The 14,341-nt window shown below is 42.4% G+C and overlaps 1 protein-coding gene across 3 annotated transcripts in view; it reads left to right on the forward strand.

Moving 5' to 3' along the window:
* Positions 1-11,437, forward strand: part of FGF13 (fibroblast growth factor 13) — a 499,700-nt gene extending 488,263 nt beyond the window's left edge. For 2 of the 3 annotated variants that reach the window (XM_020971767.2, XM_020971769.2), the window contains 2 exons: positions 5,303-5,501; positions 6,909-11,437. In XM_020971767.2, coding sequence (XP_020827426.1) covers positions 5,303-5,501; positions 6,909-7,048 — 339 coding nt within the window. In that variant the 3' untranslated portion in view covers positions 7,049-11,437. The remainder of the gene's footprint in view (positions 1-5,302; positions 5,502-6,908) is intronic. The other variant, XM_020971771.2, reaches the window with a different exon arrangement.
* Positions 11,438-14,341: the final 2,904 nt, after the last annotated feature.

The raw sequence follows: 14,341 nt of genomic DNA on the forward strand, positions 1-14,341 counted from the left end.
GTTCCTCCATAGCCACCTTAGGACAAATACTAAGTTCTATACTTGTCTTTTGTCCGTTCACAAATCTGTATTTTTATTTGGAGAGGGTAGACCCATACAGGGCAGTCTCATGAGTCCCTTCTTGGATGCTATTGTAGTTTTCCTCAGCCCCTTGTTGTTAGTAGCTTTTGTGGGGATCTTAAACTTTGGCATTCCTCAGTCTCCTCATCTCAGCACCTTTTCTACTTCTTAGCACCTTGACAGTTATAGGCTGCAGCCTTTCCTTTGTCTTCCCAATTTCCTTCTTCAGCTCTGAAGCTTCTTCTTTATCTGTTACTCCAGTTGGCTTCCTCTTCATATCCTCCCATCTAACAACATGTGGCTTTCTTCATATTTTCTGAATTGTCCAAATCACCTTCATATGTCCTTCTTCAACTCAGATCCCTAAATTCTCTGCTTTTGGTTTGTTATGTTTTCCCAGTAGTCACATGTAATTGAAATACTGGCCTCCTCCCTTAAAGGAAAATTCAAAAGTAGACTAACCAGGGTTATTTGAAACACTATTATTTTCTAGGCACATTGATCTTGTTCCATAAAAACCTTGCTGATCCTCCTCCCTCTCCAGCTGAAAGTGAGCTCGGAAATTTTCCTAGAGAATTTTGAATGCCTTTTTTGTGCTTCTTATACTCTTTAGAGATAGTATATACACAGAACATTCATTTCTGAACATAACCATAGTCTTTCTACTAGACTGTAACCTCCTCGGGGGGGGGGGGGGCTGTATTTTTCATTGTTCTGTCTCTAGTGTCTGGCATAGGAACTTGCATTTAGTATAAATCAATCTGTAAACATTTATTAAGCACTGCTGTGTGCTAGGCACTGTGCTAAGTGCTGGGAATACAAAAAGAAGCAAAAGACAGGCCCTGCCCTGAAGGAGCTTACAATTAATGGAGGAGACCCCCCCCCCCAATACACACACACATACACACACACACACTCACTCACACTAGGAAATAATAGAGGGAAGGCACTGGAATTAAATTGAATATCCTGATCTTGCTCTTTGTTTCTTATCTCAACTCTCCAAATCTATGAGACCCTACAGCTGCTGGCAACTGTCCTCATTCTGCTGTAGTTACCTTTTTTCTAATATGTTGTATTAACTTAGAGCTTTTGTATGGTTTTTGAGGTCATGTCACAGAAGAGGGCCAAAATCATTCTACAGTTTGGAAGATATGTACTAATAATGTTGTCAAGGTTCCTGGAACTTATCCTTTTCCTTTCCATTTCCATGTTCACCTCAAAATACATCAAATGGCAATGTTTCATTACTCTTCTTTGCTCATATCTGTGACTTCTGCTACCAGCAGCTAAGGCTTAAGAAAAAGGAGCACTTCAGAGAGCTGGTTTTGCCATTTGTTTTAATCCTTCTTTGTTGCTTCTACCAGTGGGGTGCCCAGACAGTCTCCCCTGGGTAGCTTTGTGCATTATGGTCTTTGGAAAATAGGCAAGAAACACATTTTTATGAAATGACTTCTTGAAGTAGAGTCTCATATGGTGGCCTCTAGAGGACAAGGAGGAGTGAGTAATACATAAGAGGCACACTGAGCCAGGGCTGTCCCAATCTGCCCCCTTTTCACCCAAGCCATGTAGGCATTTAACCATGCATTTGACAAGAGCATGATTTATCATAACCATTGCTTATACGTGGATGCTATGGCATGTGGAGCTTTCTTTTTTCTACCCTGAAGCCTGTGTGACAGAGCCATCATAATATAGTATCTTTAGTCAGTCTAGAATCCTGAACTAGTAGTCAAAAAGATCTTTATCTCTGCCCAGTAATGCTAACTGCCGTTTATACTGCCATCTTTTTCCATATGGTAATCTTCTAAATAGGCAAATGATTAGTGATGAATGAATATGGACTGACTTAATCAAGGACATCTCCAGGTGGGAGAGGCTTAAGTCCTGTACTGTATGCTTTCATTTCACAGCTGAGCTTCCCCCTTACAGAGCTTCCACATTTTTTTTTTCTCTCAGATCACAGGATTCTAATCTCAAAACGACTGTTATCCCATAATTCAAGAAATAAACAAGGGGGAGTGTTAGATTTTGTTCTTAGGTTAACCAGCATGTCAGGCCTTCCATTTTCCTATCTAAAATATGATCATTATAACTTAAATTTTATGGATTCCTTGGATAAAATAGTCACTATGTCTCAAAAAGAAACGATGAAAGTTTAAAGGGCAATAGACTTGAGGACAAGAAATAAAGATTTTGAAGAAAGATTGATCGCTTGAGAAATTAGACTTTTTTCCTCTTAAAGAAATGCAGAAGAGAAATGTATGCCCCATGATCACCAAATCATAAATGACTTTCTTTTTTGTTTTCTTAAGTCCTGCCAAGTTCTTTCTGTGTTGCTGCACTGTGGGATGAATTAGGAAATGTCAGAGGCTCAGTAGTGCATTCATTTATTACGTGAATCAAGTATTTAGTGAGAGCCTACTAAGTATAGAGCATAGTGCTAGGGGTTTATCAAGTGGCCCCCAACAGACTCCTGGCCTTTTTGGACTCCATCCCACCATCTCAAGCTGTACCCCAGACTGTTTATGTGCTTTTTGCATACCTTACACACACACACACACACACACACACACACACACACACACACACACATATTCTTTAAGACCATCACTTAACTCTCCAGCAGATGCAGTGGGGAGCAGGGCAGTGTACACATTCCCACGAGGACCTCTCTGCCTATGAGAGTAAAGTGGCTGTGTCTGGCCAAGGATTTGGCCTTCCCTGCTCAGTTGGTGAGCACCAGCTCCAGGGAGAACTGTAGGCAGAATGTTCCAGAACAAGCATCACACTGAGAGCAGGGAGATGGCATTCTCAACACTTGCCAGAATGCCTCAGTGTGGGGAGCATCTTCAGGGTCCTTCCATTTGCCGGGCATCCCTTTGGGACCAGGGTGCTCTTCAGCTCTTCACTTTGCCTATCCTACTCCTTGGTTAATCTGCAGATCAAGCCATTAGACTTAGCACATTCTTAATTGAGAAAAGAAAGAAAAATAATATTGTTTTCTCATATAGTGTGAGCATCTGTCCATGGGAAACCTCTTACTTAGAGCAACAGTGATGGGAAAGAACCAGAAGATTAAAAATCTATCCCTTGCTCTGCCTGTCAATGAGCAAACGTATAGGAAATGTTTATCTGCCAGGTGCCATTCCTAGCACTGGGAAATACAAAGAAAGGTAAAAGCCGTACTTGCTTCAAGGTACTGATATTCTAATAGGTGAAACAACATATACATAATGAATACATACAAGAGATATACCTTTCCCTACCAAGCTCTTTCTTCTTCTAAACTTCCTTATTACTATCTATTTTAGTGTCTTCCTAAACTCCTCTCTCTCTCTCTCTCTATTTATCTAATCACCTGCCCAACCTTGCCATTTCTTCCTCTACAACATCTCAAATATGTCTCCATCTCCCTACGTCTGCAGCTACCACTTTATTTTATGCCTCCATCACCTCTTGCCTGAACTATTGCAACAGCCTCCTAATTGTTTTCCTTGCCTCTTCTCTTCCCAGTTCCAACCATTTCCCATATAAGTGTCAAAGTGATTTTCAGAATTTCCCATTATCCTAGGTAATACAAATCCTTTCGTACTTATGTTTTCTCTCTTAGATTATTTACAAGGCTATCTTTTTTTCCCCTAAATTTTGATCTTAAGTCCTAAAAAAGTCTGGGAAATGGACCTGACCAATATCTTGCTTTTGGTTCTTAGGTATTTATAGGTGGCTGTCTCCTCAGAATATCTCTGGACCCATTAAACATATAGAGTCATCATGAATCTAAATGGTATGGGATCTGTTCTGTTGCCACTAGCAAGCTACCAATGTCTGATACCATCCACTTCTCTCTTCTGGGATTATAAAGCATCTAATTTTCTCTAAAGAGTTAAAGAGGCAGAACTGTTTGTAATTTTGGGGGGGGGGTGGTAAGAAGGCAAAATTAAAATGTGAAGAGGAATATTAAGTAGAAAGTCACCTTTAATTGAATGTCTAGTTCAGAGGTGGGGAACCTGCAGCCTTGAGGCCACATGTGGCCCTCTTAAATCCTCAAGTGCGGCCCTTTAAAGCCAAATTTCACAGAACAAATCCCCTTAATAAAAGGATTTTTTTTCTGTGAAACTTGGACTCAGTCAAAAGGCTGCACCCAAGGACGTAGAAGAGCACATGTGGCCTTGAGGCCATAGGTCCCCCACCCCAATTTTAGGCCAAATGGTCTTCCATCTTACTAAATCATTTTGCTCCAAAGAGAGAGCTATGTTGTAAAGCTCTCTTTTTAAAAAAAGCTCAAAATATGGAGCCTTAACAGTGTTGTTATTATTACTGAATCATAGAATGATACAGTCACTGAATGTTTCTGAATATGTACTTGGGCTTCAAGGTCGTTCATCATACATGACTCACCCATATCAGCCTGAGTAATCAAAAACTGAATCATGAATCTCATCAGATGAGTTTGTATCCTAGCAGTAATCATACTGTCCTAAGTCAAGAGCTAGAAGGAACCTCAAAGGCACTCTAATCCAAGCCCTGAATTTTACAGATGAGGAAACTGAGGCCCAGGAAGAGTAAGGGATTAGTCCAAGGTCAGTGAGTCAACTAGGATTTATTGAGCCCCTTATGTGTACCTGATACTTTGCTAAGAGCAGGACATACAAAGACAGCCCTGGCATGCAACAAGCTCAAAAGGCAAAAAGTAGCAGAACCGAGATTGAAGTTGGGTCGTTGGTCTCTAAATCTTGCCCCCTTTCCCATGGATTGGACTGTAGCCTTCTTCATCAAACATACATTGGGGCCATCATGGAAAAAGGCTTTAAGAATCTCTAAAAACGGGTACTTTTACTTGACTGGAATTCATGAAGCAACCGAGTGTATATTCCCTTTCTCAGGCTCAATCCCTGAGCATTGAATTCCGTGTTCTCTCTCAGCTTTGACATTTTTCCTACATATGCTTCTAGAGAATGCGGGTACTTCTCTATTTGTATGGAATAGTATTACTGTCTGTTGTGAAAAGTTCCCATTATCGAGCAGGGAGACAGCTGGCTGATGGTCAATGATGCCTCCCTGGAAATTTTCTTGGTATCACAAAATTGTTTGTCTTATTTTGCTTTTCCAGCTTCCTATTTGGTTAATGTTTATATCACCAATGCTTCATTTCTAAAGGTACAAGACAACACAGGACAATGAATACTAAATGATTTCACATGAGTGTCTAACCATATACATGTCGTTTATGTTTTCACAGGAACATTTCACCCCTGAATGCAAGTTCAAAGAATCGGTGTTTGAAAATTATTATGTGACATATTCATCAATGATATATAGACAGCAGCAGTCGGGCAGAGGATGGTATTTGGGGCTTAACAAAGAAGGAGAAATAATGAAAGGAAACCATGTGAAGAAAAATAAGCCGGCAGCACACTTCCTTCCCAAACCATTGAAAGGTAAATTTTGTCTTCCAGAATCTAAGGATTTGCAAAACCTACAGTACTTTCATTAATAGTAAATCTCATTTTTGAAAGTAAAACACAGTGTTCCCATGCCAGGCCATTTCTTGAAAAGGTCAATGTCATTATATAATACTTGAAACCATGAAAGTAATCATGGGCACATCTGCACACCTACTCTTAGTGAACTTCATGCTGCCAGCCATGGCCATACGTCAATTTCCAGGAGTCACTTAGGCCACATGGACCACAAGCAGGGCCACAAAGCAGCTGGAACACATGGCACTAATTCCACACTCTTTGCTTAAATGATGCTCTATAGCCTTTACTTAAGAAGGCAGAGAAAGGGAGACTACAGTGGTTTTTTTTTTTTCTAAATTTCCATTATTTTCACTGTAAGGTAACACAGACTACAGTTTGTTATCCTGAAGTGTTACTCATAAAGAACCTCTCATTCCTTAATGAAGTTGTATAAATAGGGGTCCAGTTGTTGTAATTGTTGATTCTGTGACATTTATTGTTAGTCTGTCTTTTGCATTGGTTGTTATATCAAAAAAAATTCACCAAGAGATTCACATAAATGGCATCTGGGATGTCTTTGACTCTGTGCAGTGTTAGGTTGATTGATTTTTAAGATCAGTTTTGACTTCATGTCAGTCATCAGAAACAGCATGTTTGTTTTGGGTTAACTTTTTGTTTTATTTAAAGGAGCTGTTACTGACCTACAGACACAAAAAGTATGCTTTTGAGATTTCAGATACTTGTATTAACTCCCTAAGGAATTTTGGTGCATTTGGGGAAAAACACTGACTTTGGCCTCTGAGGATCTGGGTTCCAAGTCCTCCTCTATCATTTACAACTTGCATGGCCTTGGCAAGTCTCTCAAATATCTCTTGCTGCACTGTCCTCCACTGTGAAATGACACTGTTGGATTAAATGACCTTTAAGGTCCATCCTAACTCTAAATATGTGTTTCTAAGTATTAATATGAATTTGTGATTAAATGTTTTTCAATGTTGTAGTATGCCAAGCCTCACCCACAAAACCCTTTACCCGAGGAGCCTTTTGATTAATATTTTGGCATAAAAGTATTGCCATTTATCTTTTGTACACCAAAAGAAGGATGTACAGGAAGGTCAGATTAGCTAAAATCCCTTAGCAAAAAAATAAAGGTGACTGAGAAAATCAAGTCTAGGGAGCTTCCCTCCAAATCTTCTGTGTCTTCTGCTGAGTTTGATTTTACCTAGCATGAGCCATCATTGCCTGCACCAAAGTGCCTGGCTTGAAGCCCTTGTGGGAATTGCATATAAGCCCAGGAGGCAGCTGCCAAAGAGGGGAGGGAGGGATCTGAGGCCTGCCCTCCCTATGCTCGGACCTCACCTACTGTCTCTTTGTGCTTTTCAGTGGCTATGTACAAAGAACCATCCCTTCACGATCTCACAGAATTCTCCAGATCTGGAAGTGGCACGCCCACTAAAAGCCGCAGTGTCTCCGGAGTGTTAAATGGAGGTGGCAAGTCCATGAGTCCTAATGAATCAACGTAGCCAGGTTAAGGCAAGTCCAAGTGCTCTATACTGGAACCTTACCTCCGGATGCAGTTGAATTCTTAATGGCGGTCTTTCATCCAAATGGCCAATTTTAGAATAAAAACCACCAGATATGCATAGGTTTCCCCCCATCCCCTTACCTTTTATCAGCCCCTATATTTACTGGCTAGCAGTGGATATAGCTCAGTAGTATAGAATATGATGTGCTCACGCATATCACAAGGCCCAGGTTAGCCAACAAAACCCAATCTTTGGGGAAAAAAATTGGACAGTCAACTTCCAAATCCCCTTTCCCCACAGCCTCTCGTCCCATCCCCTTCCTTCTCCCTCCCTGCCCCCCCCCCCAGGGTTACCTATGCTTGGTGGAAAACCAAACCAAACCAAACCAAACCAAACCACACTTAACAAACAGCACACACTGCTGATACAAATTTGCTTTGTAACCAAGGGGGAAAACCAAGACCATTTTTATTCTTCGAGGGGAATCTCAAAATTTTCCACTTTTATTGGGTCAAACCAATCAATCCAATCATTAATCAGTTATCTTGTCTTTTTTCTTTGCTTACTGTTTTATATCTAAGCTTGATACAACTCTTTCTTTAAGTTAGAGTAGCGCAACCTTTTTTTTTTTATTTCCAAATTCAAATGGTTCTCTCGCTCTGCGTCTTTCAAATCAAACTCTACTTCAGGGTTGGAACTGAGTCGGCATCTCAGGCTTAAGTTTTCCGTGGTGATTTTGACACATGATGATCAATACATTTTTATAGGTTCGTTTAGCCCCCTGGTCAAGTTTTTGTGTTGACCCTCATGTGTAGAAATCTTGTCACCCCCTGGTCAGTGGAAGATAACATTAAGGTTAACAGCAATCCGCCAGTGTAGACATATGTAAACATGTGCAAAACAATTATTGTGGCTTCTCTTTTAAAGACAGAAACTGTGGAATGAAGTGATGTCGTTTATCGTGTTGTGTTGTTGTTGTTTTTTTCTTTTGATGAGAACTGTCTTACTTGTAGAAGTCCTCCTGTCAGTGTATTGGACCTATGAATATCGTGTCTATGGCAGTGTTAGGACAGGTTAGCTCTAACATGAATATACTTATACTGCTACTGGAAAAGTGTTGCCATTTAGTTAGATGTCCATTTAGCTTGCCCTATCTGTTGCATGGGAGAAAGTGGGAGTCTTGGCATCGAGTTGCATGACATGTCTGATTTATGTGTATTACTCTTTGTTGAATCTTGTGCTCCCAAAGTGGGTGGAGCATCTCTAGACAGTCAGCTGTCTGTCTTGTACAAAAGAGGCATGTGTTATCCTTTATAAATATATATGTATATTTATACACATGCTCTGAATAAACTGTTTCTATTAAGATGTCCTTTTCTAAACAGCTAGTTAATTGAGCAAATGCTCTATTTGGATTCTAGGTTGGAAACTAGTTTATAACCACATTTGGAGTTTTAGTCATGTAAGGCAAGGGGGAAAGAGACCATTCCTCCTCCCTTTCTTGAATGGATGTAAGGGCACTTCTTACCTAGAAACAGCTTCTGCTGTAAGAAGGGAAGATGGTGAATAATAGGGAGGTAGAATGGAGATGTAGGCAAGCTTTTCAGGGCTCCACGAGGCCCAAGAAGTGTGCCCATGCAGGCACATTTGGGAGGCGGCCCAATCCCAGCGCCTTCTGGCCTGTGGTTGCCCTCCCTATCCACTTAGCTCACTTTGCAGGTTTGCCGGCTGGCTTACCTGTTCAATCATCACCCTGGAGCTCTTGGCTCCTTTGAGCTTGGCTCTTTGGGGAAGCCTGACAGGCTTAGACAGCTGACCTGCTCAGTCACCCTAGAGCTTGAAGGAAGTTTGAGCTGGTTTTTAAACTAACCAGTGGATGCACAACCTGAAAACCTTTGATTCTGCCTGGGTTTAGATGGGTTGAGGGAAGTAACCCACTTCCTCTCCCCACAAAACAGGAATTGGAAGGCCGAAGCTACCTGGTCTTTACTGAGCTGTTGCTGCCCCTCGGTCAGCAAGTGCTAGTTCTGAGGGTAGCTTGAGAGTAAAGGTTTGAGTAAGGCAGACATTGTTGTGGTTCAGTGCAAGTCTTGTAATACAGAATCCCCAGGCCAGGCCCAGTGCTTCAAAAAGAATGCTTCCTCTGGAAGACCTTTCCAAAGGGGTCAGTGCTGAAGCTTGAATGCTGTCCTTATTACCAAGGTTTCCAAAACTCTGACCAACACACTGTGGGCACACACACTCTCTCTCACACAATAGTCTACAACAGCATACTCTTCATCTGCTTTTATCATCACCATCCCTACATAGTGAACCTCTTCATGTGCATGGGTACTGTCTTAAGCACTCTACAAAATATTAAAAACAAAAAAAAAATCAAACAAACAACAACAAAAAAACCACATTGCTTCCCTCAAGCAGCTTCCACATCTATGAAGACAACACAAATGTCCAGAATTCGGGCTCTTTTTCATCCACTCCTGTGGTTCCCTAGTTGTGTTTACGCCATGTGAGAATGCACACCTCATCACCAGTGAGACCTAGAAGGATGCCGCAGAATCAGAAGGGAGGAGGAGGAGGGAACATCTGGGAAGGACAAGTGTTTTTTCATAACTACTTACTCAATCCAGAAGAGTTTTGTGGCCACCATCCACACCCCCCCACACACACCCAGAGCCACACGCCCTCAGCTCAGGACCATAGTCCCACTATTTGCTCTGGTGATTTTTCTAAGAAAGGGTGTTCCAAATTCAGGCAACCTCGACCCAAAGTTTCCAAACCTTTCCAAGCATCCATTCTTCAAATGTTCAAATGTGGAATTTAATTAGAGTCTTTAACCATTTGTACTAGTTGTTAATGGTTATGAGAAGGGGGATGATATAGAAGGGTGTGTGGATGAGTTACTGAGTTCATGGGATCCGACTAGATCAGTCTGGTTGGATAATCTTAGAGAGTAAGAAGACCTGGGGGGAAGAGAATGAAGAAACAAGTGGTCAAAAAGCATTTCGGTTCCCATTTTAAATGAATAAATTCCAGGCCTTCTTGCCTTCAGAGATCCATTGTGCTATAGTTTGGTCAACAGAAAATTTTTCCCACATCCCTACCATTTTGCTTCTGTAATTGTAAATTTCATTTACAGAAACAAGTGGCTCACTGAGGAGATGCCTGGACATTTGCAGCCAAAATACGTAAACATTTTTACAATCCACAGTTTTGTGCATTAGTGACCATAATTCCATCCACAAAGAGCAAGGTCTCGTGGTCTGTCTTGCCCAGCTTCACTCTCCTAGGAAGAAACATCTGGCTGCCATACTGGACTCTTGTCCAAAGCCCACAGTGTGCCCCCACCCAATATAACTCTCTTCGAGTTATGCTGGGGACTCTCTAGCCCATTCTGTATTAACGAGAGATGTTTCTAATTGTTGACTGCCCCCTGGCATTGATGAAGAGAATCCCAACCCTGCTGAAGTAGTGTTTTGGTGTTAAATATTTCCTTATCTATCTTAACTGGTCTTTTTCCCTTATGTGTTATTGCTTTGTAGAACTTTGTTGAAATCTGTAAAAATAATGTGGAAATGATAACCTGATAAATGTATGTCTTGCTATATGGTGTTGGTTTCTTTAGGACAAAATGAATCAGCCCTTATGCTGACTTCAAAGGAATGCTTAATGTTCTTGATTTTTCTTGTCTCCTATATTCTAATAAAGCATCCAGAAGAGTACATTATATTGTTATGGATTATTCTGACTTCTCTTTTGAGTGTGTTTTGAGGATGTTTGTAACACCTGTGTTCTGTCATGGTGCAGTAAGGTTTTCAACAACATACAACCTGGACCCGGTTTTCAATCCTGGCATCAAAACCAATTCACCAAATTCCAATCTGATTTCTCTTCTTGCACCCTAGCTGAAATAGACAGATCCTCCACACTCACAAAATCCCATCACTCCCCCTACCTCCCAGCCCCCCGGGCTCAGGGGATGCTCAAGATCTTTGGGAATGCTGCCAAATGTTTGGCTAGAGGACCAGCCCAAAGAGAGCATTGGATGGTCAAGTAGATGAAAGAGCTCTCTGACCTGTGAAAATGCCCTTCTCTTTATGGTAATCCCGTACTCTGAGGTGCCTGGTATTGGAAAAGGGCGACTGCATGTGCCCATGCCATGTCTATTTGGTGATGTAAATAGTTGTGTGTACTCTTGTAAGAACTTGTTTTCAATTCTGTAATGTTATCAAATACAGTAAGAAAAAAAAATGCATCCAGGCTAGTAAAAAGCTCAACTGTTGTTGGTTAATGGCCTGGCCTATTGGCTCTGAGTGTATGACTTTCTAACTGTCTATGTTGCACAGTGAGTAACAACAGCCTGAATAAAGCATTCATTCAAAGGCATTCGTTGTGTGACTGAGTCAATGCTGCAAATACACACACACACACACACACACACACACACACACACAGTGCCCCAGTCTGCTTTAGTAGACTTTAGGGAACTTTTCTCTTTCTTAGCATGATTAATAAACTACCAATACATTTGCAAAGCCCTCTTCATTCAGTCCCACATCTCCTGCTTAGTAGCAGAAATGCCTGGCATAGAGCCCTATGTACAAACCAGACACTTAATTACCTCAATGGTTTATTGGCTTCTTCTACTTACTACCACTGTGTCATGCACCTTTCCTTCCAGGCACTGGGCTACGCCCTCAGCCTCACCAAAGGCCAGATTTCCTGTGCCTTGGGAACATTCCTCAGTACATCTCATGTTTGAACATCTCTCCTTTGGGCAGGGAGGAGCAGCCCCTCCCCCTTGGAGTCACATGGAAAGAGGACTAGAGCCTTCAGTCAGCAGTCCATAATGGGAAAGGATGTTTGGCAAATAGATACTCACCATCCCCTCCACGTGTAGGACACTTGGATAGAAATCTTCCCTCCTTGGTGTATCAAGCCTCACGACACCCCACTATGCTAAGCAGCCGGGGCATTTCTCCAAACCCCCCAACACACACACACACACACACACCCTGCCACCATCTCTCAGAGGAGAGAACTGAGGCTGGGGCTTAACAAGTGGCAGAGCCCAAATTTGAACCCAAGCCCTCTAACCAGACACCAGCCTATTTCATTGCAGTTGGGCCTCTAAGAGACCGTACAGTGCCTGGAATTTCTGATCCAGATACGTGGATTGTTGTATCATCTCTATGCTCAGAATCTATTGCAGTATGTGTATATCTCTTTATAAATCCAATACATAAGATACTCCCTGCATTGGGCATTAAGCATAGGAGAGGTGGCTATAAGCACATTCCCAGCGTGGCTTATTAGCCTGGGCCAGGTTAAGATTTTAATCCCTCCTCTTGGGTTTAACAAGGTTTCTTTTCCTCCCCTGGCCTAAATAAATCTTGCCTGGAAGCACAGATTTCTTTGTCCAGTAAATCATTATGTAGGAATATACATATGAACAATTAAAAAGAAGAGGAACAGAGCCTGGCTTTCATCCCACGGTGGGGGGTCTGTGGGTTTCTTACTGGGATCTTTCCCCTCCCACTATATTACCTCAATTCAGAAAGTTTATCCTTAATAACTGAAGCCAATGAATAAAGAGTTTTCCCAGTCCTAATTTCTTGCTGTTTTCAATATTCAGACACCCTCTGTTACCAGGTCATGCTCCTTGCCTTCTTTTCCCTGTTCTTCAGCATGTACCTCTATATCATTGGCTTTCCTGTGGAAGTGGTATGGGTAGAATGCTGGACTTAGAATAAGGAGATCCCGAGTTCAAATTCTGCTTCCAACACTGCTTAGCTGTGTGACCCGTGGAAAGTAGCTTCACTTTGGTGGGCCTCAGGGGGTTGGACATTGTGGTCTCTAAGGTTCCTTCCAAATCCTCCAAATCATTAGATCCTGGGATCAAGTGTGAATAATTCTCGGAAACCCTGTACACATGAATCCTTGGGATCCTACACCCTGACAGTTGGGGTACACTTAGCTCTGGCATCCTCATGCTGGTGCTCCTCACACATTCCAGTCCCACCCTTCCTTTTCTCATTACCACTCTAGGAAGCCTGGGTAACGTGACCAACTACTCTGTGTTCTCCAGAACATGTGTCATGAATGCCAGAAGGCTTTCAGCAGCAGTAACTCTGAACCAAGCTGAGGTGGGGAGCAGGGGTGGTTCATATGGAGAATGAACTCTGAATTCTCAGCATCTGAGAGTCTTAGGGCAAAGGAGAGGAAATGGAATGGGGTGACGTTAGAATTAAGGATTAGACAGGATGAGGAGAGGATTGGTCAGTAAGTATATTCCTTGACAGACATCTGCTAAGAAGGAAGTAAGGTGTACTCAGATTCAACTGGGCCTTTTCCCCCCCTGAGGAATGACGGGAGTGGAGATGATCTTGGACAGGGGAGAAGTAGGAGAAGAGCAACCGCTCCACCCTGACTAAAGCAGACTTAGCTACAAGGCCAGCTTTGGGCAGGTGCAGGATTTGCGGCCAGCAACAGTATAACTGTGGCAGGGTGACTGAGTTTTTGCTCCAGGGTGCTTAATTTAAAGGCCAGTTGCAGAGTTTAGTCTTTTAGCCATAGAGAAATAACAGCTTCATAAGAAAAAGTATTTCAAATAGGAAGCTAGCCAATGGCATCCTGGGATGAGGCCCACTCCTCACCAGCAGTCACCTTCTGTGGGGCAGTGTCCCAGTGCTCCACTTCCTCAGCTGAGGCCTCTCTTCTTGTGATTTGTGATGCTTTATTCTGGCTCAGCTGGCAAAAGAAAAGCCTTCCTGACTTCCTAAGGTCTCCCTCACCTGCTGCCTAAAACTCTAATGAGGTTCATGCCCTTTAATTCTCTAATTCCCGAGAAAAAGCAGAAACCTAGGTTGACTCACACATCAGAGAGTATGTTTTCAAGAGTCTTCATCTCAGTTCCTCTCTGTGGGAGAAAGGCCGGAGATCTCAAAGGAGCTAGGCCAGGGTCAGGATGGGAGGAGGAGAGGGGAGGGAAGGGAGGCAGAACGTAACATCACAGAGGAGGCAAAGGGAGCACACTGGGGAAGTTGAATGCATTGAAGTTGAGCTTTGCCATCTGAATGTCCAGCTCAATTTCTTGTGTTCTAGGCCTGACAAAACCACCCCCCCCCCAAAGCTATCTCAGGGCCTGCACAGACCCACAGATGCAAACCTCCTGGAGAAACAATCATACATTCATTCAATTAACAAGTAAGCAAGCTTTTACCACTCAGTACTGTACTCAGCTGGTACCCTGGTATACAAAGTCAGAATTGAAACATTCTCCACCCTCAA

Source organism: Phascolarctos cinereus, unplaced genomic scaffold (assembly GCF_003287225.1).
Source record: "Phascolarctos cinereus isolate Bilbo 61053 unplaced genomic scaffold, phaCin_HiC Scaffold_8;HRSCAF=390, whole genome shotgun sequence".
Taxonomy (NCBI): domain Eukaryota; kingdom Metazoa; phylum Chordata; class Mammalia; order Diprotodontia; family Phascolarctidae; genus Phascolarctos; species Phascolarctos cinereus.